Raw genomic sequence first — 21,647 nt, forward strand, 5'->3', positions numbered from 1 at the left:
TTAATCACAAAGACTCTGCTTCATGTAATTCCTGGACCGGAGAGTAGATGAATACGCCGGGCACCTACTGCTGTATGCTTGCGCTGTCCTCTTCCAAGATGACTGCTGTTGGTCACTTTCAGAGACAGGACACCAACTTGAGTGGAACTTTGGTTTGTTATACAAGTAATTCCTATGTTAGTGCCCCGTTGCTTGAAAGAACTATGTTACTTTTCAGTCCTTAGTCCAACATGAACCAAGTACCCCTTCTTGTTTGGTTTTGTTTGCAAGCTGAAGTGAACATCCATTTCAGACTTCTCTCATTTGGTTTACTTTTCTCAAATTCTTGAAACCTAACCTGTAAAGCTGCTCTCCTGTGGAGCTCTGTAAAACAGAGATTTACCAGCTATTATGTGTTCCTTATCTTTGTAAAGTCTTTCAAATTCTACATATACAAAATCAGAAATTTAAAATCATGGAGCCCTTCTGTGTTTAACCTGTGTCTCCCTGTTTTTCTGCAGAACAGGGTAAAATCCAGTCTTCTAAGAATATTGCAGAAGGAAATTCTTGTTTGTGAATTACATGGATACAAAAACAATGACTTACTCTATAGACTATATATGCAGGCAGTAATAATTTTATTTGGAGCACAGTCTGAGGAGTGTCAAGGGATATTATGTTAAATACAATGAAAATAAAAAGATCTATTGTATGGCAGCCTATTCAGTGAGCGCTACTTCCATTCTGTCCCTTAAAATAAATAGGGTATTCATGTAACTAAATAGTATCCCAGTTTATTTACATAGAGGGACTAAATTAAAACTGTGGAAGTATTCTGGTGTTTCCTAACTTCTGCGCGCAGTACTCTTCAATTTTTTATGTTCTTTCAGTCCAGTGTATACCTAGGTGGAGGTTTCTGGTCTGTGTGAAGGCCTGTGTATAGGTTCAGTTCTCTCTGTTTACTTGTGGGGTTGTAGGTTTTTTGCAGACGTGCTCTTAGGCAGCCTGCTTCTCAAGAATAGAAACGCAAAAGCAGACTTCTCGTAGAGCTTAAGATTTTGGCTTTGAAAGTTAGAGTACTTGTGTTTCCTGTAGGCTTTAGCTGAGAATTTTGGCAATCTTGGGCTTCATTTATATTAAAAAAAATTAATAGTTTCACTTCCACAAAATTTGCTGAATTCTAAGATTCTCCAGAGTATCCTCAAAGTAATATTTATAAGTTAATGATATATAGATTTACATAGTGTTGCCACTGGATTAAATCATAAATTGCTCATGAGTTTTAGGTATTTCCTTCTCTTGTTGTGGGAAGGTTACAGTGAGCTGTGGCATTTAGTCTTTCTGGTACCAGATTTTTGAAGTGGATAGGGAGAGATACATACCACAGTTTCTCCCTGTCACAGGTCTTAGCCACTGTAATTTTACAGTAGAGGGAACTAGTGTCCCTTGAGTCTAGGCCTTGCTGCACAAAAGCAATAAAGCATATGCACGCAAGTCCTGTCCAAAGTCCATCTCCTGCTGCAGTGCATCCAGGGAAGAGGATAGCCAAGGCAGGGAGAACAGTGTCTGAGCAGTTAATCAAGCCTTCTCTTGGTCTGTCTTTTCTCCAGGTTTCCTGTGCCATCTCTGCCATATGACCAGACACATGACAGGCAAGTCATGTCAGAGGTCTGCAAACTGTTGGGAGAGATGGCACCCAGAAGTAATTTTATGACACCTTCTAAGCACTTCGTCTTCTCTGCAGCTCTGCCCATTAGGAAGGAGCACAAGCAGGATGATTCTGGCCTAGTGAGCAGCACCTGAGAGGGTAGTTGTTTCTAAGTTTAGGGCTTAATTTTGCTTTGAGAGAAAGTAGTGTTTGGCATTTCTGTACAGGGAAGTTGGCTGAATAGTTATTGTACAACAGCTTCTGAAGTAGCCATTCTTAATAATAATAATAATAATGATGATGATGATGATATAGTTCCTCCAGAGTGTGGGATATTTATAACGGAGTTGTTTGTTCCACAGTAGCTGCTGCAGGTAATTTCCCTTTGTTCCCCGGGTTCTCTCAGCTTTCCTCACTCCAGAGCAAGCCAAGTGAAGTCCATGTGCCTTCACATTCTCATGCAGTCATTTTAAATGCAGTGTATGAGGACAATAGGCAAAGCAGCGTTTCAGCAGAGCAGTAGTTCACTTAGAGTTCAGGTTGGCATTTGCTTATTGATGAAAGGATGATTGTTCTAAACTCTAAAATCCCAAGTGCTTGACATTTACTATGCTTAGGCAGAACTTGGGTAGGTCTAACTTGTCTTAAATGTGGGTTTATTTGAACAGAGAGTTCTCCAGATACAGGTGTTTGTTGCTAATTGCTCACTGTCTGTTTTAGGATGTGCTATTACAATGCAGAGGTGATTGAGTAATAAAGCAATGCAGAGGTATTTTCACTTTTCCAGACTCATTTCTTAGAGGTATACTCAATGTAATAGCTGAGGTAGCATAATGCTCACTGGTACCAAGAACTTTCCCAAGCATGGAGTTTGAAAAACAAGCTTGACTGGCACTCTGCAAAACAATTGACTTTGAAAAAAAAGGTGGATCTTGTGTGAAGGAAGAGGGCTGTACAGTTCCTCAACCAATACAGGGTTATCTCTGAGGAGACATTTGACTGTTTTCACATTCAGTAATTTGAATACAGAAAAAAAATAACAAGAAGGTGGATGTGTTCATCTGTGGTGGCATAGCAGGGATTGGAAATAAAAAGATATGAAGTCTGAACCAGTCATGTGCAGTACTAAGAACTACCATATTTGGTCTGTGGTGTAGGCCCACAAGCTCCTGAAGTGTGGAAATGGCAATGCCCATTGTGGTGAATGGTACAGTTCACACTTTTATTTTTTGGTCATTCTTTCTGGCAGGTTCTCATTCAGCTGCGGACATACCACTGAGATGGATCACCTCTGCACATTGCTGAATGACTCAGACAGCAGAGGTAGAACAGGGAAAGGGAGGATGGGGCAGGAGGGAGGTGAGGTGAAAGGAAGGTCAAAGCATTTAGGGTCAAAGCAATGACCTTTATAGGGAAAATGTTGAAGAACAGGAAGAAAAGTACTAGCAATGCCAAGAGGATGAAAGAAGATGAGTTGTGCAGAGAAGAAAGTTTCATACTTCAAAATGAGATGACCCCACAGTCCAGGATAAACCCCCAAGGGATATTGCCACTGATCCCAATTTAGTTCTGCATTATTTCTGCCAGTTAAATGCGATTGTGCCATACTTTGCTGATCTTTATGGATCCGATAAGAAATTCTGCCTCTTCTTTGAGCTGAGTTTAACAAAGAGGTGGGAAAATGAGGACAGTGACATTATTAGGAAACAGCCAAAGTGTTCTGTGGAAGTAGTAATCACTGCCGGGAAGCCAGATGCAGAGGACTTAGGCACAGAAGGGGCTATGAAGTTGTTAGAATTTTAAAAGAAAGTATTTTCCCAGGTAGCAGGTTAGTGGCAGGTCCCTAGATATATGGGGAATGACTGCGTTTCAACTTTTAAAAGTATGAAGTAGAATGCTGGTGTGACTTTCACTGCTTTTACCAGCTTCATCTTGCACAACAGGCAATAGACAGTGAAGTATTTTTAAGGCTGTTGCAAAGGTTATGTTATCAAGTAGAGAACTCTCTCCCTCCTGATGTCATGAAATCGGGATCATCTACTACACTGGAAGATGCATTTGTCAGTCTTGAAGGCAAGCTTGTGTAACTCACAGGGTGAGAAGTGTTACAATAGTCCTTTTTTGGTTTTAATTTTTGCACGTGAGGTAAGTAGGTATGAAGAAATACTAAAGAAATGTCACTTCTTTTATGATATAATGATTTTAATGTCTGCGTTTGTCTCCTTTTTTATCCTTCACTATCAGTATACCTAAATAGAATACTCTGGTAGGACAGTGACAGAGGGACAGAGTGTGTCACATCTATACATTGTGAAGCAGAGTATGTATTTAATGGGTTGGGTGACAGAAATGCAAAGAAACTACCTAACTGGCATGGGAATTTTCAGATGCAGTCTCGCGTGACAGAGGAGATGATCTAACAACACCATAATTCAAAGAGAGAAATCCTGTCACTTACGTTGTGCCGCCATTTGTGGCACAGAATCACAGAACTGTTGAGTCTGGAAGGCATGTCTGGAGGTCTCCTGGTCCAACATCCTCCTGCTTAAGCAGGGCCGCCTAGAACCGGTTGCCCAGGACTGTGCCCAGTTGGGTTTTGAGTATGTCCCAGGACATGTTATCCGCAGCTTCCTTGGGCAGGCTATGCCAGTGCACAGTCAGTGACTGTGGGAAAGGCTGTAGCATGGCTTCCAATTTTGTTAGACGCCAGTCAGCTTGTCCAGAGAATAGACTTTACGATGGCCCAGCTGTAGGGAAAACTTCAGTTGAAATTTTCCTATTCTTAGACATCAAATTTACATTACCTCAATACAGAATTTTTTTTCAGAAACAGTGATCCACTCTTGGGGAGGCACACAGTCACCTGCAACTCCTGACAGTCGATCAGTGAACATTTGTGCCTTACTTCATGTTGAAAGGAGCAGGCCAGCAATGCATTGCATGACTTGGTTACCTTATGGTACTTTTTTTGGAAGGAGGCAATGTTTAAAGGAGTTATGTAGACCGATGTCAAAATGGGAACAATAGAATCTAAAATGGACGAGGTAGGAAATTGAATTTTGAAACTGCATTGAGTTTTTAAAAACCTATGCAAAATTGTACCAAAATTTTTCCTGTTATTAAACCAACTGTAGCTCATTTATAGAGTGTTCAATAACTACCATCTCAAGTGTTTTTCTACTTTGAGTTAGTAATTTCTTTGATATGGGGAAAAGTAATTTAAAACAAACCTATCTTGAATGAGAGAAATATTTTCCATACTCAGCAAATAGAGAAATATATTCCTGAACTTACTCTCTTCCACTGTGTTAAGATGATGCTTTAAAGAAATAAACCCTACCTTATTCAAAACGATAGGGACATCCATTTTTGCAGTACCTGTATTTTTAGATAGTTCTGAGTTATGAACCTCTTTTGAGGTTATCATTTAAGTTTTCTCTGTCATCACATTTGTGCTATTGGTCCTCTTTTAAACACTTTAGTCCGGTTATAGTTACAGTGGTTTGCTCTTAGTGTAGCATTTTATTAATGCTCACTTCTTCCTCACTTGCTACTCTCCAGAGACGGTAAATTTGCAAAAGTCAAGAAGTTGCTATTGTTTATAATTTATATTTTGCTTATATTACGGTGTATGGAATATCACTAACGAAACAGAGTGTTCTGAACAGCTTTGCTTCAACAGAGCTGTTAGATTCATGACTGTAGGAGAAAAGGGACATACGGTCTCAAGACTGAATTAAGGGATTCCTTCTGTAGCTGGACCTTCTTTATGATAAGTTCTGATTTTTTTCTCATCACAGGCAAATAAATATTGATTGTAAACTGTAAAAATATATCTTTTTGTGCCATTCCCTAAACTAGCACATTAGGTAAGGCCCATTCACAAGATAATTCTACCCACTCCCAGTTTGTCGTCTCTTCCCTTAATGTACTTAGTGCATACTTTTTTTTTTCTGTCACTTTGTTTCCTTCCCAAGGTGCTTCACAACATGTAATCATTTGAACTTACAGTGGCTAGAAAGGAAGATTGATGATTGACTAGACCTTGTTCCTTAGATATTTCTATGCTGTAGAGGTTATGGATGTGGCGTGGTAACAAGCTCCTGTGTATTTTAGTACTCCCATGGTGGTCAGTAGATCGCTTACTTTTTTGAATGTCTAGAGCTCTCCAGAGGAACTTCAGCCACCACGGGTTTTGTGAACCTCAATTAATGGCTGTACACAAATGTTCCTATTTCTGACTGATGACTCAGCCTAAAACTAAGGGAGGCCAAGAATGCTGCTCTAGACAATTTTTCTTTCTCCCCTCATTTTTTCCTAACATGTCATTAGGTGTTTCTTGGCTCATAATAGTAAGTTGTGAGTGTTCTCTTGGGATGAGTTGTACCGGGGTAGGATTGCAGGTATTGTGGAACAAAGTCCGGAAAGTGGCAAGGGCAGGTATTTCATCAGGGACCAGATCCTGAACATTTCTTGTTTTTCTTGATAGCTAAGAATGCTTTCAGCAAAAGAAGTCTGTGAACTCGTGTGTCTCCATTTCAGTGACAGTAAGAAATTGTAAAGATGAAAATTACTTGGCTACTGATCGCTTAGAGCCTGTAGTTACGGTTTTTTAAACTGTAGACCCAGGTAGTTCTTGATTATTGCTGCCATGGTTAAGGGTTGATACTGTCATCTTCACAGAAACTATTAAAATGCCTTTTGATCTGGTATAAGAACATGCGGTGTGAGGTAGCCAATTTCCATCTGTCTACTTGTAACAGGATCAGGTCATGAGACTCTAGTCAAGCTCTTGTGTTTAATAATGTCCCCCTTTCTGAGATTCAGTGCTGCTCTGTGAAATCGGTTTACATTTCTACCAAAGAGCAACGGTTTATAAAAAGTTTCTTGTTGGATACAATTTTTATTAACGCATGTTGACATCATAGGTTGTGTATGACTTACCTCCAAGCAAATAGGTAAATACTTGTTAATTTGTTAACAGACATTGAATCTTCAAAAAAAAAAAACCAACCAAACCAAACACTAAATGGAATGAATAATATAAGTTATTTGTTAAACTGTGGTTCTTAGAGAAACTTTCTTTTGTGATTCTGCAGTCCCACCACCTTGTTGTAAATTATGAAGCTCTCTTTTCTGGGGCATTACTGTTGAATTAAGTGAATTGGTCCAACTGACTATCATCAGTTTGGAAGACCAGAAAAGCTACAGCCTCATTGTCTTGCTAGTGAACTCAGGAGAAAAAGGGTGTGCAAGTGTGAAAAGTGTAAAGCTGAAGTGAAACATCAGTATTACGACTGTTCTTTTGCAGGATAATTATACTTCTAATCCTTTTCTACTTTTCTTTTTTTTTTTTTGGGGGGGGGGGGGGGGGGGGAGGAGGGAAATGTGTGTAGTGCGTTATTCAGTTTATCCTGAGATTTCTTGTGATCTTTTGAGTGAGTGTCAGAAGATACTATGAAGTCAAATGGTAAATGAGAACTCCATGCTACAAGGATTTTTGTGTGTGTGTATGTGAGCTTTCTGCTTTTTAGGGACACGTGCAAGTGCAGAATTTTTTTAAATAAAATTTGGTTTTATTAAGTTATCTGATTTGCTAGGTATCTGGTATGCTATTGGGAAACTGGCCTGGGGTAAAAAAAATACAAGAAATAAAACTTTAATTGTTTAAATTTAAAAGCTTTTTCAAAGTAAGTGGCTCTACAATTTAGAATAAGTGGTGGGTTTTTTTACTATTTCATTTAAAGATTGTTTGGGTTTTTAATTCATTGACCATGACCTTGCTGAGTGAGATTCTTTTTTTCCCCCCCAGGTGAAGCAGAAAATCAGCAGAAATAAAAAGAACAGAAAGTAGATATATCAAACAGCATCTTATTTGTGTTCACCCATTCTTACAGGAGCGTTCATTATATCCTGAAAAGTAAATGTATGCTAGATTTACCAAGTTATATAGTTGGAAGATTAACTCTGACTCTCTAGTTAAAATGGAGTTTCAATATTAAGAAAATACAGTACTGAGGGAAAAATATTTATATACAGTTTTTACAGGATCTGACAGATGCATTAATATATGAAGGAACCATGATATCTTTGAGAGACATCTGTTGATATATTAGAATCTTTGTGCATATTTCCCCTCTGTATTTAAATGCGAGCTTGTGAGTTCATAGTAGATAATTTTAAATTTAAAGAAGGTGACAATCTGTTGCCCAATTCGTAGGTGAACACAAGATATTACTTGGCATCGAAATAGAAAAAGTTGCAAGTAGTTTTAAAAGTTTAATCTCAGATGCTTAACTAATATTTTCACTGTATCTTTAAATGTTGGAGGACGGTTTCCCTTTCAGAGATTACTAGGATCTGTATTTGTGTTAAAAATCACAAAGCATTTTTTAATGGACATTTTACAGGAGAGTTAGAGTAATTTTCTGTGCAATGTTAAGTTGACTTAGCTTATAATGGTTTTAGGCCAGGAATGTCTTTATTCTATTTCCATTTGTAAATGGACCTTCCATTTGTAAGGTCGTCTTGATACTTCATCATGTTCCAGAGGCACCATAATGCACACGAAAAAAAGGAGTTTTCATATGTCATAGTTATTCTTTGAAGGTTTTGTTGGTGTGGGGTTTTTCTGTTTGTTTGTTTGTTTTTTAGCATTGTGAATATATGTGGGTGCTTATGGGCAACCAGTTCATTTTCTAGAGCAGTTTGTTCTGTTAGTCTTTTAGTAGTACTGAATTGTAACAGTGAAGAAAAATACCAGTGGTCTGTCACTGGATATTTCACTGTAAAATTTTACTTCACCCCTTTTAAAGTAACAGTGATTATATTGTTTATAGGCTTTCTTATTTATAGCTGTGTGAATATTATTTTGACTTTTTTATTGAATATATTTTTCTAAAATGCTCTTAATGTAAAATGGCATTTGATTCCATCCCATGCAGTTCTTCTACTGCCCTGATAGGTGCTGAGTCAATGACGCAGTATCATTGTCAATATTTTATTTTTTCTTAACATAAGACTATGTGGTGAATTGAGCAGGCAGTTATTTTTCAGAAGGTCAAATTGATGGGCAGTGTTCATCTACTCTTCTCTATTGACTATAATTTTCTTGCAAGATTTTGATTGTAAAAGAAATGGGGATTTCCCTTGCTGGTTAAGGTCCTTGATTATTTCACATCTTGCTTCTAGATTTAATCTTTACCAATAACCGTGCTTCCAGATTTCAGTTTCTGATTCCACACATATTCTTTCAGTGGCAATGTTGGCTTCAGTGTGCCTGGCTGCTTGTCCCATCCTGCTCTGTCTCTTATGTTGTGCCAACATGGCATCCATTTAGAGAACTTCCCCCCTCTGGCATAGTCAGCAAAAAGCAAAAGGATGAATGTTAAATGTGGAACATGCTAAACTTTCATTAGCAAGCAAAGAAAACCAAATTGTACTTAAGTCTGTCCTCTGCTGTTAGAGGACCGTGAAGGTACAAGTAGACTATGAGCCAATTAAATGCCATCTGATGGATGTCTGAAACAAGAGTTGAGAGGTGTGGGGTCTGTCCTGGTTAGAGGCAGATTCTGTGCCTGTGGAATTTGATATTTTTCAAGATGTTATGGAATCTAGTACTTTGGCCATATGATTTGCCATTCTCCTGCAACTTGACACCAAGTGTTCTGTTTGTCTCTTGCTTTGCAGTTGCTTCTGGCAGTCTGATGTCACCTTCCCAAAAATTCAAGTTACAGTGCATGCTACCTGTATCTTGATGAAACTCAGCAGTAGAGGCAGGAAGCTGACTTGAAGTACAGTGTTGCATTGGAAGAAGGATGGAAGTTAAAAATGTAGGCTAGTGAGCTAAGCAGTTTGTAGGAAGGCATAAACATTGAGGATAGGGAATCACAGAATCACAGAATGGTAGGGGTTGGAAGGGACCTCTGGAGATCATCTTGTCCAAACCCCCTTGCTTGAGCAGGGACACCCAGGGCAGGGGGCACAGCACCGCATCCAGGTGGGTTTTGAACGTCTCCAGGGAAGGAGACTCCACAGCCTCCCTGGGCAGCCTGTGCCCCTGCTCTGGCACCCTCACAGGAAACAAGTTTTTTCTCATATTGAGGTGGAACTTCCTGTGTTCCAGCTTGTGCCCATTGCCCCTTGTCCTGTCATTGGCTACTATTGAAAAGAGCCTAGTCCCATCGTCCTGACGCCCACCCTTTAGGTATTTATAGGTATTGATGAAATCCCCCCTCAGTCTTCTCTTCTCCAGGCTAAACAAACCCATGTCTCTCAGCCTTTCCTCATAAGGGAGATGCTCCAGTCCCCTGATCATCCTGGTAGCTCTCTGCTGGACTTGCTCAGGCACATCCTTCTCAGACTGGGGGACCCAAAACTGGACACAGTACTCCAGATGTGGCCTCACCAGGACAGAGTAGAGGAGCAGGATAACCTCTTTCAATTTGCTGGCCACACTCTTTTTAATGCAGCCCAGGATACCCTTGGCCTTCTTGGCCACAAGGGCACATTGCCGGCTCAGGGTCAGCTTGTTGTCCACCAGCACTCCCAGGTCCTTCTCAGCAGAGCCACTTTCCAGTAATTCAGCCCCCAGCCTGTACTGGTGCATGGGGTTGTTCCTCCCCAGGCGCAGGACCCTGCACTTGCTCTTGTTGAATTGCATCAGGTTCCCCTCAGCCCGGCTCTCCAGCCTGTCCAGGTCTCGCTGGATGGCAGCACAGCCTTCTGGTGTATCAGCCACTCCTCCCAGCTTGGTGTCATCAGCAAACTTGTTGAGGTTACACTCTGTCCCATCATACAGGTCATTGATGACTATGTTGAACAGGACTGGACCCAGGAAGATGAGCTGCTGAGGCTGGGCACTAGCTTTTCTTTTCTTTTGGTACAGTCAGTCCAGCAAGTTGCTGTGAGCAACCTTGAAAGGCAGAACTTGAGTATTTTTCTGGCTTTCATGGAATCCATACACAAAATTCGTATCTTTGAAAATAACCCCGTCAAATTCTGACTGAGTTATGACATGTAGATGAAGAAGTTAGAAAAGGGATGAAAGGATAAATAGGAATAAATGATTAATGAATGATTTGTCACATTGAGAAGGGAAGAAGCACTTCAGCTAGGTAATTTTTACATGAGGATGATTTTTGGGTTCACTGTGTATGAAAACTCTTGTGTATATTGAAATGATGAAACTGTTAGTGTTTATAAGCTCTGTAAACTAGGAGAGGGAGGCTAACTGAGGTAAATATTTTCAAGCCATTAAGTACATTAAAAACTCACATTGTCTTTGCAGGAGGAGAGACTTCAGCATGCAAACCTTCATCTGTTCGGCTTGCACCATCGTTTTCATTCCATGCTGCTGGCCTTCAGATGGCTGGACAGATGTCCCATTCGCATCAGCAGTACAGTGATCGTCGGCAGCAGAACATAAATGACCAACAGGTTTCTGCCTTATCATATGCTGACCAGATTGATCCACCTGTAATATTAACAAACCAGGTAAGTGATAACAAAAAAAGTAATTTTATATGTAGCAAGTCCTCTAAATATATTATACACCCATAAATTACAGGATCAGGGCAAATGTTTTTGTGATTTTTTTTTTTGTTTGTTTTTGGTTTGTTTTCTGTTTTTTTGAACGAATTAACTCCTGACTCTTCAAGGACAGGTGGACAAATAAGTTTCTGGCAATTGTTTTAAACATCTGGTACATATTTATTTTGATAGTTCTACTTCTGACATTTTTTGAGATGAGAGGGGAGAGCAATTGTCCAAGTGGAGAGTTGAAAAAGGAGTTTAATAATAGCTTTTTTTTTTCCTTAGGGGTGTTTGGTGTTAGAATGTGATTGTTTTATTACTTGTTCTAATGGACAGTGTTTTAATGCAGAGTCACTGGTTACTGTATTTGGAATAGAGAGGTTTGCATGAAAGACATATTTTATTAAGGAAGATATGCTTTTAAAAAAAAAGCTAAATCTAAAGTTATGCTGTCATTGGGGGTTCACTACTACTAATTTACTAGTTACTATTGCAAGGAGGTAAAACGAACACAGGGATTATGACGATTATGGATGCTTTTGAGCTGTCAAGATGAGTGTTTCTTCCTTACTGCCTATGAGTCTCTAGAACTGCGGAAGTAGCTTCCTAACAGTGCTAGGTTGCTAGCCACAGGAGCTAGTATTGCCCTGTGTAAGAGATAATTCTCTTGCTTTATTAAAAATGGCACACCCCAGTTGTGAAGGTGTGAACACAGATAGGTTTCAAAGCTTAAAATCCAGAAGTCTCTAAATCAGAGCTTCAAAATTTGGTGCAGGCTGATGAGGCATGTTCCACTTAAAGAGGATTGAGAGTGAAGTCTGCTGCTACTGGATTCAGATCTGTCTTTGTGTTCAAGATGGCTTCTGTAGAAAAATCTACAGTACCATCAAGAGATGCTCTATAGGAAGGCACTTATGCAGAAAGAGGAAAAGATTAGAGAGGATGAGAATGGTCAAACTAAGTGCCAGGATATTTGATACTAGGATTTGGAGATCTGAATGACTAGGGCTCTGTGAAGAATGGCAAAGTGAATGGAGCTGGCAAAGGATGTTTTTACTTTCGTGAGAGCCACTCAGTAGGAAGAGTAAATCTGCTCATGTGTAACAGTATTTTGCTTGAGAAATCCACAAAGGTAGTTTCTGTGGCTTTTTTAAGGTTAAAGGTCCCCCAGAACCTCCACAATGAGGTTAGTGAATCAGTCTGCCAATTAAGGAAAGTTCCTTTGTTCCTTTAGTCTTTCGAGGTACTTATCTAAGTGTTAAAATCTGGCATCACATTTGTGAGCTTTAGCATACATTAGTGCTTATTTGTTCATGCTTTCAAACTGAAAGGCAAAATCAAGGAACTTTAGGACATATCACCATCCGTTGGTGTTTGTGGTGACAATGGCTTTAAAATGGTAGCTGAATAATAGAAAACTGAAGAATAGTTTCCGGAGAACAGCCAAGAATTGTTGACCAAAGAATGCAGCCCACTGAGATGAGTATGTAAATGTAGGGAAAAAGCTGTGGTTAGCTCCGGGAAGTTAACCATACGAAGAAATGATCAGCTGGCCACTGTGATAATGACAATGAAGCTGTCTTTGCCCCACTAACAGTATTTTATAGAATCAGTGTTTTTATTTTTCCAGTTCCATCTTGTTTCTTCTGCGTTGTAGTTTCCGTCTTCCTATTTTACTGTAATTGTGTTGTTGAAGTCTTTATAGACCTCTGCCTAAGCAGCTCAGAATCACTACTCCTTTATCCTTTGTGAGCTGCTTTCAGCACCCTTGTCTTTCATGGTGGGCAACTTTTTGAAGTCTTCTGACTACTTGCCTTTCATGACTCTTTCCTTCTTTGAGTTCTTGTGCTTCTTCCATCAGCAAGTCCCATAAAGAGTTCTCTTCACCAGATGCCAGGTTGGTACGGAGGCTCTAGATGAGCCTCTGTTGGGGAGTCTCGATGGCTTTTTGCCTTTGCGCTGCACTTCTGGTTAACCTTACCTGCAAAACCAAACCCAGCTAACATCTTTATGCTAGTGAGTCAGATCATCTGCTCTAGACCTTGTCTCTGTGCAAAATAATTTTCCTGTTCTTTCTCTTTCAATAGCCCTATAGTATAGTATTCAATAGTCAGCTCTAGTTCATCGTGATGAAAATGTTACTCTTTTTTTTTCTCCTTATGAAAAGCCATGACGCTCTATTGTTGAAGGCTTTGTGCTGTCTTACATTTTTCCATTGCTGTGGACCATCCTGCCTTTCACTCCAGATGTAATCTGCATACCATCTAGGTATTCATGTCTAAATGATACATATATCTCACAGATTCTTTCTTTATGACGTTTCTACAGGAATCATTTTTATTCAAGGTATTGCCTTGACTATGCTTCAACTTGTTTCTCTCTGTCCTTGATGAAAACAGTTCTGTCCTGTATGTGTCAATTCTGAAATCTCTCACAGAGATCATTTTCTGAACCGCCCTTGTGTGGTTGTTTCATTCCTCTGTGGGAATCCCACCGTTAGTTCTTTGTGTTGTTCATGTGCTTGTCTGTTATTGAAGTTCGTAACACCAGACTAATCTTGTAGTAATGGCAAACTCTCTTCAGTCATGTAAGGTGACATACTTCTATGTTTTCAGATACATAAAGGTAAGACGATAATGTTTTTAACTTGGGCAGCAAAAAGGGTAGGCTGAATGTCTGTTGTAGAATGCTTCATAGATTGACCTACTAGCCATAAAAAAATAGGAGGAAGAAAAAGGTGAGTTTTGGCAGATATAGGAAATATAACTCTTAAAGGGTAGATCCTTTTAATGCAGTATCTTGCATCCAGTCCAACAGATGAGAAGTTAGGTCTCTGAGCTTCAGGACCCTCGAATTTCCTGCTGAGCAGTAGTCAGCAGCAGCCTAGACCCCTGCGTCAGCTTTGGTGCTGCCAGTTTCAACAGCCTAAAAGCAGGTGTCCAACAGCTGATTAATAGCGAGTTCCCAGCCCCTTGGCTCCTGAGAGTGCTCCATCACCTTGTTGATTCAGTAGGCAGATGGGTCAACGAAGTGGGAATGTCCCAAGGTCGGCCGTGGTTGTGCCAGGACTGCCAGGCAAAATTCTTTCCCGAGCTCCAGCCACCATCTGCTGGCCAGAGTGCCGCACTACATCGCCAGCCTCACTGCAAGGCGGTGCTCTGCCTCGGCAAATTGCCTTTGGCTAGGGAAGTCTGCCCTCTCCTCTCCAAAATAGCCCATCGTTTCGATAAACTCGCTTTACATGTCTTTGAGTGAATCTTCAGCTGAAGGAACTGAAAATACAAATGTTACAAAGGTTACTTTCTTGATTGCTACATTTGTGGAACTTTGTAAACAGAGTATTTTGTCCAAATCCAGGCAGAATTGACTTGCTTGAAAATAAAACCCAGGATGAAGTCTCAGCTTTTGGGATGCTGAGGCTTTGTAGAAATAATGGATAGCAGGTAGTTCCCCTCTGAAAGTAAATTTCTTCAGGCTGCAGCAAGATACATAAGGATACTGCTTGTCAGTTGTTAAGAGTAGCTGTTAAGTTTCAGCATGTAGAACAGCAACATCTTCTGTAAATGATGTCATAATGATAAATAGCAAAGATGATCTGCCTTATTATGTTTTTTCAGGTTATTTTTGTGTCTTCCTTTTTACTGAGGACTGACTCCTTTTTTGGAGGAGTATTGTCTTGCTCAAGTTCCTGTAATGATTTTCATTCATAACCAAATAATGGGGAAGCTAGGCCTTGAATGTTAATTTATTTTTTTATTCCCAGTCTGTCATGCTTGTTTTTTGATTTGTAATGGCTTGCAGACCATATTCTGGTATTTTATGAATCATTTGGATTTGCAGATTAAAGGTTAGGAAACAGTAATGACAATTTATATTAAAGTTATATAAAATATGTGTATTTGTATTACACGTTACCCATAAAATATTATTTACATAATCTTCTCTTGCACCTATTGCTTTATGGCTATGGTGGCCAAAACTTACTCATCTCATCATTGGCAAGAAACAAATAACAGGAAGATACTTCAAAGCCAACCAAATTGCTTTGTTTTTCACTTATTTATGAGGTTTTAAATTACAGTTAAGAACTTCCAGCTCTGTCCTTTTTTTTTTTTTCTTTTTCTTCAGTAGTTAGGCATAAGGCTTTTTTTCCCCGAAAACTGCTGGATTGTTAGGGTTTACTTTAAATCTGTGATTCACCAAGTGCTGGGCCTCCTGGTAGGATGGGGTCCTGCTCTTGGTTGTGTGGTCTTACTTCTCTGATGAGCGCCTGAGCCAGCTTCAGGAAGGCAGTAAGAGTGTGTGGCCTAGAATGAACAGAAAATATGAGATTAGTGGGACCTTTCTCCTTTAGCAATAACAAATGGTATTATTTCTTTGTCCAGTTCCAACTGGTTGCATCTGGAGAGTTCGGCATAGCCTGATGTGAACATAAGATAAGAGCTTAAAAGTTTTCACAACTTCAAACAATCATCTGTTTGGTGCTCTGCTAGTGTTTATCTTCGTCATGGATACTCAGATTGCCTGAAACTTTTTTCAGTTAAATACAAAAGATTAGAAAATTAGAAACCTGATAAAGAAATTGAGGTGAGATTCCTGGGCACGTTTTGGTAACAAATTGCAACAGTTTAGCTTTCACAAAGCACCTGGGATTCAAAGGTCAGGCTGACCGCTAAACTTTCTCTCTATATGTATCTAAGATCACTTACCACCTGCAAAATCCTAGATTTTACTGACCAGATGTTTGCCAAAGATTTTACTGATTGCAACTGGATCATTGCAAATTTAACGTGTCCTAGTAGGCAGTGGCAAATCCTTAGTTCAGTTACTTCAGCTACCTAGTCAGCAACTTTATCATTAGTGATGTCAGACTTTACCAGAGTCTTTCACGAACATGAGCATGCAATTCATTTCAGTAAAAGCTTTTCTCTCGCCTTCCACCTATGTTGGACATTTTTTAAGAAAAAAAATATGTTTATGATCTGGCAACAAGAATTTCAGAGCAGGGTTTTTCATTCTCTTTCTACCACTTCCCCTGCTCCCCACTGCTTGCTTTTTTTTTTTTTTATTATTTTTTTTTTTTTAATGGTTGGGTTGAATCAGGCAGGATAAAATAATGGCAGATGACCTCTATTTCCTTGCTGGTTTTATTTATTTATTTAACTTTAAAGTTATCCGTTTATTACTAATACTTTTATTCAGCAACCTTATTTTTTTGGTGGAAGTAAGCCAGAATAGGAAGAAAATACTCACAGAGCACAAGTCAATGATTAAAGTAACTAGACTGAAATTCTGTCCCTACCTGCATACAGTTCTGCTGTTGACTACAGTCAGTTTGAAGAATAGTCTTGGATTTCTCTTGGTTTATTCTCTGGCACAAATGCTTTTTTCACTTTGGTAATTTTTCTAAAAATCTGAAGTTTGCTGTATATTATGGGAAATCTTACTGTGGCTTGTGGTTATAGCAATTAAACGTCTGTTTTGCTGACCCTCTGGAGACACCACCTATTGTGTGGCTGCCCACCACGATATGGGATTAACGTTGACTGCCTATGCTATATTATTGTCATGCGAGAAGGGTTTTGAAAGCAAATGGTGTAGGAGATGAGACTGGTTCATTCAGTTCTTTAATATGGTAGTCTATTAAATAGGTCATTACAATTGGAATTCTTGCTAAAAGTTACCCTTATAATATAAAATCCTCATGATTTATTCTGTTTGTAAAATAGAACATGTACTATACGCAAGCAGAATTTATCTTTTTTTTTCTCTTTTTTAAATGAATGTGGATAGTGAAAGATCTTTCTTAAAAAAAAAAAGAGAATTGAAGTATTCCATTAACAGAATATATATCTGCTCAAAATTTTCCATAATCAAAATAAAATGTATTTGGTAAGGAACAGTACCATCTGTTTTTTAGATAATAAAGCATATGTCCAAAGAGAGAGAAATATGTTGTCTGTTCCTTCATTCGTTAAACCTTAAAGATTATGCTAGTTAAAATAACATACCTGAGTTAAAAATCAGAGTTTCCTTGAAACATGTTTTGTCTCAAATGTGTTGAGTACAGCTAAGGGGGCTCTTGGTTGCCTTTTTTTGTCCTTATTTGATGATTCTTTGTTTAGACTAGGTACAGGTTGCTTCTCAGCACTGTGTCATGTGTATTTGGTTAATAGCTAAGAAAATAAATATTCAGTATAGTAATTTTCAACATGGTACTATCCCAGGTAGCTGTATTGTTTCTACTGAGGCATAAGTGTGGACCGGTCAGAATGTGATGGGTATTTACTGACATATATAATTGTAATGAAAGTAATTTCTTGTCTCTCAGTCTCGAAATACAAGCTTATCCTCAGATTTGCGTTCTATCTTTAGAAAGATCTGAGGCTGCAGTATTGCTCTCTGGCCACCAGATAGAGACTGAAGCTTGTGCAATAAGATTTTTCTTTTTCTTTCTTTCTTCTTTTTTTTTTTTTTTAAATTTTGTGGTTGAGCATTCTTTGAAGCCAAGAGGGAAATCAGTATTACTCCAATAATAAAGAATTTGAGGGTGTTATTGCATAAAATAGCTAATGATCACTTTGTTCCATAGTCTTCCATCATCAGGAAGAAGGGAGTAAGAGTCTACAAAAGGAGCTTGGAAAAAGAAGAGAATATTACAAATTTTGCAAAATAATGGGGAGGAAGAAAAGGTCAATTCTTTCTCCTTTCCCACCCACGATAGCAAAATAGTACCTGTTAAAAAGTTCATATAGGTTAAAAAGTGTGTCCTCAGGAATGTGTGACTCCTAAATGCACAACTAAAAGCATGTTTTTCAAATAAGGTACTGGCTGCAAGCAACATAGGAGTAGTCTGCAGAATTTTAATTATTTACCATTAGGAAACATCAACAAATTAGATCCTCCCCACCCCCCCCGCTGCTTATTTCAGAGTTGAAATTAGAATAATTTTTTTTTTAATAAGCAAGCAAATTTGACATATAAATTAGAAATTAAACTTTGAATACTTGCCCTACAAACTCCCTTTCCAAATTAGAGCAACCTTATGTCTGAAGAGTTGATCTGACCTATGGAGTTCTTCCACGCTGTGACTCTTTCCTCAAAACTCGTAACCTGCGTAACAGAGACCCTGTGCTGGTCATGTCAGCTTAGGACAGAGAGTGGTCCCTGCCAGTATTTGTGCACCGGAGCATGGTTTCGCTTACCAGAAAAACTACAGTGTTCTCATGTTCCAATAACCTCTTTAAGTCAGATTAAGGAATTTAAAGGAAATATTTGTATTTTAAAAGCCTGTAACAGTGACAATTGGGACTAGGTCTAGATGCAGTTTAGTTTTTTTAACAGCACCAGATCATCGTATTTTGGTCTGATTTGTTTTATGGTTCACATTTGTTTTACAGATGAAAGGAAGAAACAAAAATGTTTTGTAAGTGTCAAATAGTTTGTTTAGGAAACTTTAAAACATACTTTCCTGATGTTTATAAAATGGAATTTTATAATGGAATTTAAGGAATTAATTTGGTAAGCTTGCTTAAGGGAAACTGATGGTAGTGGGCATATCCCAAAGTGAATTGTCTGGAACACCTGGGGCATGACTTGGGTTAAAATTCTTGAGGGAAGTTTAACTGTATCACATCTCTCTGAGAAACATACCCTAATCAGAAACACCACAGGTCAGTGGTCTTGCAGGGGTGTAAAAATGTTACGTGGGCATGTTCAGAGTGGTGTGCATCAAAGCTTTGAATTGCCATTTCTTGGGAGCCTTCAGCTCTACTGAGTTTTATACTTGTTGGAGGTCCCAGCCTCATACAGATGCAGTAAGCTTGCTGGAAGTGTCTTGCCTTTCCTCCCCTCTCTTTAGCTCTCTTGCTTGTTCACACTCTGTCTTGCGCTCCTGCTTGTGCTCCTCCCCCACCCCAGTGCAGTCTATGCATCCCCCAGAGGAGAGCGTGGGCTTAGCTTTCTCATATGGTTGCTTGGGTACCTGACTTCAGGTCCAATTTCAGAAGCACAGGCTGTCTTTATCATGTCTGTTTGTGAGAACCTTTTTGGTGGCTTCAATGTGCTTTTTTTTTTGTATTTGGTCATTGAGCAAAAGAATGAGCTATTTGCACAGCCACCATTGTAAGTATTAAGTAATGCCATAAAAGGTAGAGGAGCAGTTATGCTTTTCCAGTTCATTTATTAGTTCAGCAATAGTGATACAAAAATCAGTTTCATTATTTTTGTTGACAGCTTCTGCTCTTTCCTCAGCTCTGCAGGAGGCTGCATATCAGTTTAGCTGTAATAAGAGGCAGCAGATGAGATTAAGCCCTTGGAAGTGACAAGAGTTAGGAGCGTGAGCATATTCGATGGCATTAGATGAGATAATGGGAGATGGGGAGTTGTAAGGCTGAGTGTGGAGGAGCTTGGTCATCTGACTCTCTTAATAGTGAGTAAGGAAGTAGAAGCTGCTTTACATACAGGAAGAAAGCTTTTCTCCAGTAGAACTGCTTAAACTTGCCATGTGGTTTTCTGTCACGTGAAGAGGGGGAATAGAGAGAGGCAGGCTGCGGGCCCAGTCACACTAACCTCAGCACTCTCTTTCCTAACTCCCCATCTGACACTCTCACTGGGTGAGACGGAGAAGTTGCCAGAGCTTGTCTGGTGGTAACAGTTGTGTTCTTAACTAAGTGTCAGCTGAGCAGGTAGTCAGCTTTATCAAAAAATGGTTTATGACTTAGTTTTTTCTGCCTTTTTTTACTGGGGGTACTACTTACCTCCAGCTTGCCACTTGGAACTTCGTCTTTTCAGGAACTTTATATTCTCAGATTTCAAAAAAATCCTAAGGAGGAATGGAAGTTGATTGGTAGATCCAGAATTTACGTACCATTCATTATGTGTGCAAAGAAAAAAAGAGGCACACAAGTAACTTTGTTGCACATAAGTCTTATTTCTTCAGGAAACCAGTAAAAAAAAGGCCTGCTATTGACGATAATTTTGTTCTAAAAGTAGTCAATTTTAGGAAATGCAAATGAGGAACATAACTACCTTTTCAGGGATGTTGTTTTAAAACTTTGAAAGTAGGTATGGTGTGCATGTACATGCTTTAGATTTCATTAGATATTCTTTAGGTTTTAGATTTAGATTTAGGCCTGGATATTGCAAAACATGGTAGACCCAAGGCCTTTTTATTTGGGCTTCAGTACAGTTTAAATGTGGCAAACTGCCACAGTTCTCCAGTAGCTATTACTGTTAACTTCCGTTTGTGGTTTTAATGCAGCTATACATTAAATACGGTTACAGTTCATGTATCAGTCATGAGGAAGAAGAGCAACACAGCAAGAATATCTGCTGTCAAAGGAGCTGTATTTTTAACTGAGGGAAAAACTGTTTATTAGGATTAAGCCTGTTAGGCATAGTGGGAGGAGAGGTAGGAATCTTGGGATTTCTTCCCCCCCTTCCCCCCCCGCCCTTTTTTTTTAAAAAAAAATTGATTAATTATATTAAAAAGTAACTAAACAGTTAATTTCTTTTAATTTCTGTATTTTTTGATGTCAGCTTAAATAAAAAACGTTGCAATTAAATAACTTGTTTCTGTGAGGAATATCACGATTTGGTATAGTAGTTGTATCATTGAGATCCTGGCTTGCTTTCTAAGTTATGGTATGTTCATATTACAGAGGCGGATGCCCCAAACTTTCCGTGATCCAGCCACTGCTCCATTGAGGAAACTCTCTGTAGATTTGATCAAAACCTACAAGCATATTAACGAGGTAATGGCTCCAGCTATCTTTGTAATGTGTATCTATGTGAAGTTCTAGTTTTCAATACATTATTAAGTATATTTTCTATTAAAAATCTTGTGCAGAGATAAGAAAAATCAAGCTTTTCTGTTGTTCATATCTCATTTGAGACATTGATGTCATGGTCCTGCTTTCTGTACAGCACTTAGAAAAATTTTTTATCCTGGAAGTTATTTTCTGTTGTTTCATAAACAAACGTTGAGCTTTTCTGTTGCACGATAAGGAAATAGGAGTGGCACAAACACTCTTAGCTCATGCTATAAACCTTTATGTATGTGTCTAAGGAGTTTTAAGGAAAAAAGTAGTGTTTTCCCTAAATTATTTAATTAAATATTATTGGCAAATGTGAACTATAAAAATTGTGGTTGTAGGAAAGCACCAGTTAGTTTCTAACTCTTTGGCAATTGCAGGGAATGTGAAGGGACTTCTTCAGTGATTACTGACTTCCTTGGAATTCTTCTTTCCCAGTCTTGTGGAAAGATCAACTGATAACTGTTGTTTCCAGGATACTTACCATTTTTAATTTTCCTGTATCTACAGCATACTGTGATGTGTCTTTTCTTTTTGCACCTATGAACTCTAGGGATCAATGTTATTAGTACATTTATTTAGATCTGCTTTCTGAATTTTTAAATTATTCATCAAGACTTTGCTTTGGTATAATGACTTGACTTCAAATAGAGTGATAGCAGGAGAGGATG

At 38.8% G+C, this 21,647-nt stretch overlaps 1 protein-coding gene across 2 annotated transcripts in view; it reads left to right on the forward strand.

The window, feature by feature from the left end:
- The window catches only part of DYRK1A (dual specificity tyrosine phosphorylation regulated kinase 1A), a 91,913-nt gene that overhangs the window by 52,436 nt on the left and 17,830 nt on the right, over positions 1–21,647 (forward strand). For both annotated transcript variants that reach the window (XM_064471688.1, XM_064471677.1), the window contains 2 exons: positions 10,917–11,122; positions 20,824–20,916. In XM_064471688.1, the coding sequence (XP_064327758.1) occupies positions 10,917–11,122; positions 20,824–20,916 (299 nt within the window). The remainder of the gene's footprint in view (positions 1–10,916; positions 11,123–20,823; positions 20,917–21,647) is intronic.

Source organism: Phalacrocorax carbo, chromosome 1 (genome assembly GCF_963921805.1).
Source record: "Phalacrocorax carbo chromosome 1, bPhaCar2.1, whole genome shotgun sequence".
NCBI lineage: Eukaryota > Metazoa > Chordata > Aves > Suliformes > Phalacrocoracidae > Phalacrocorax > Phalacrocorax carbo.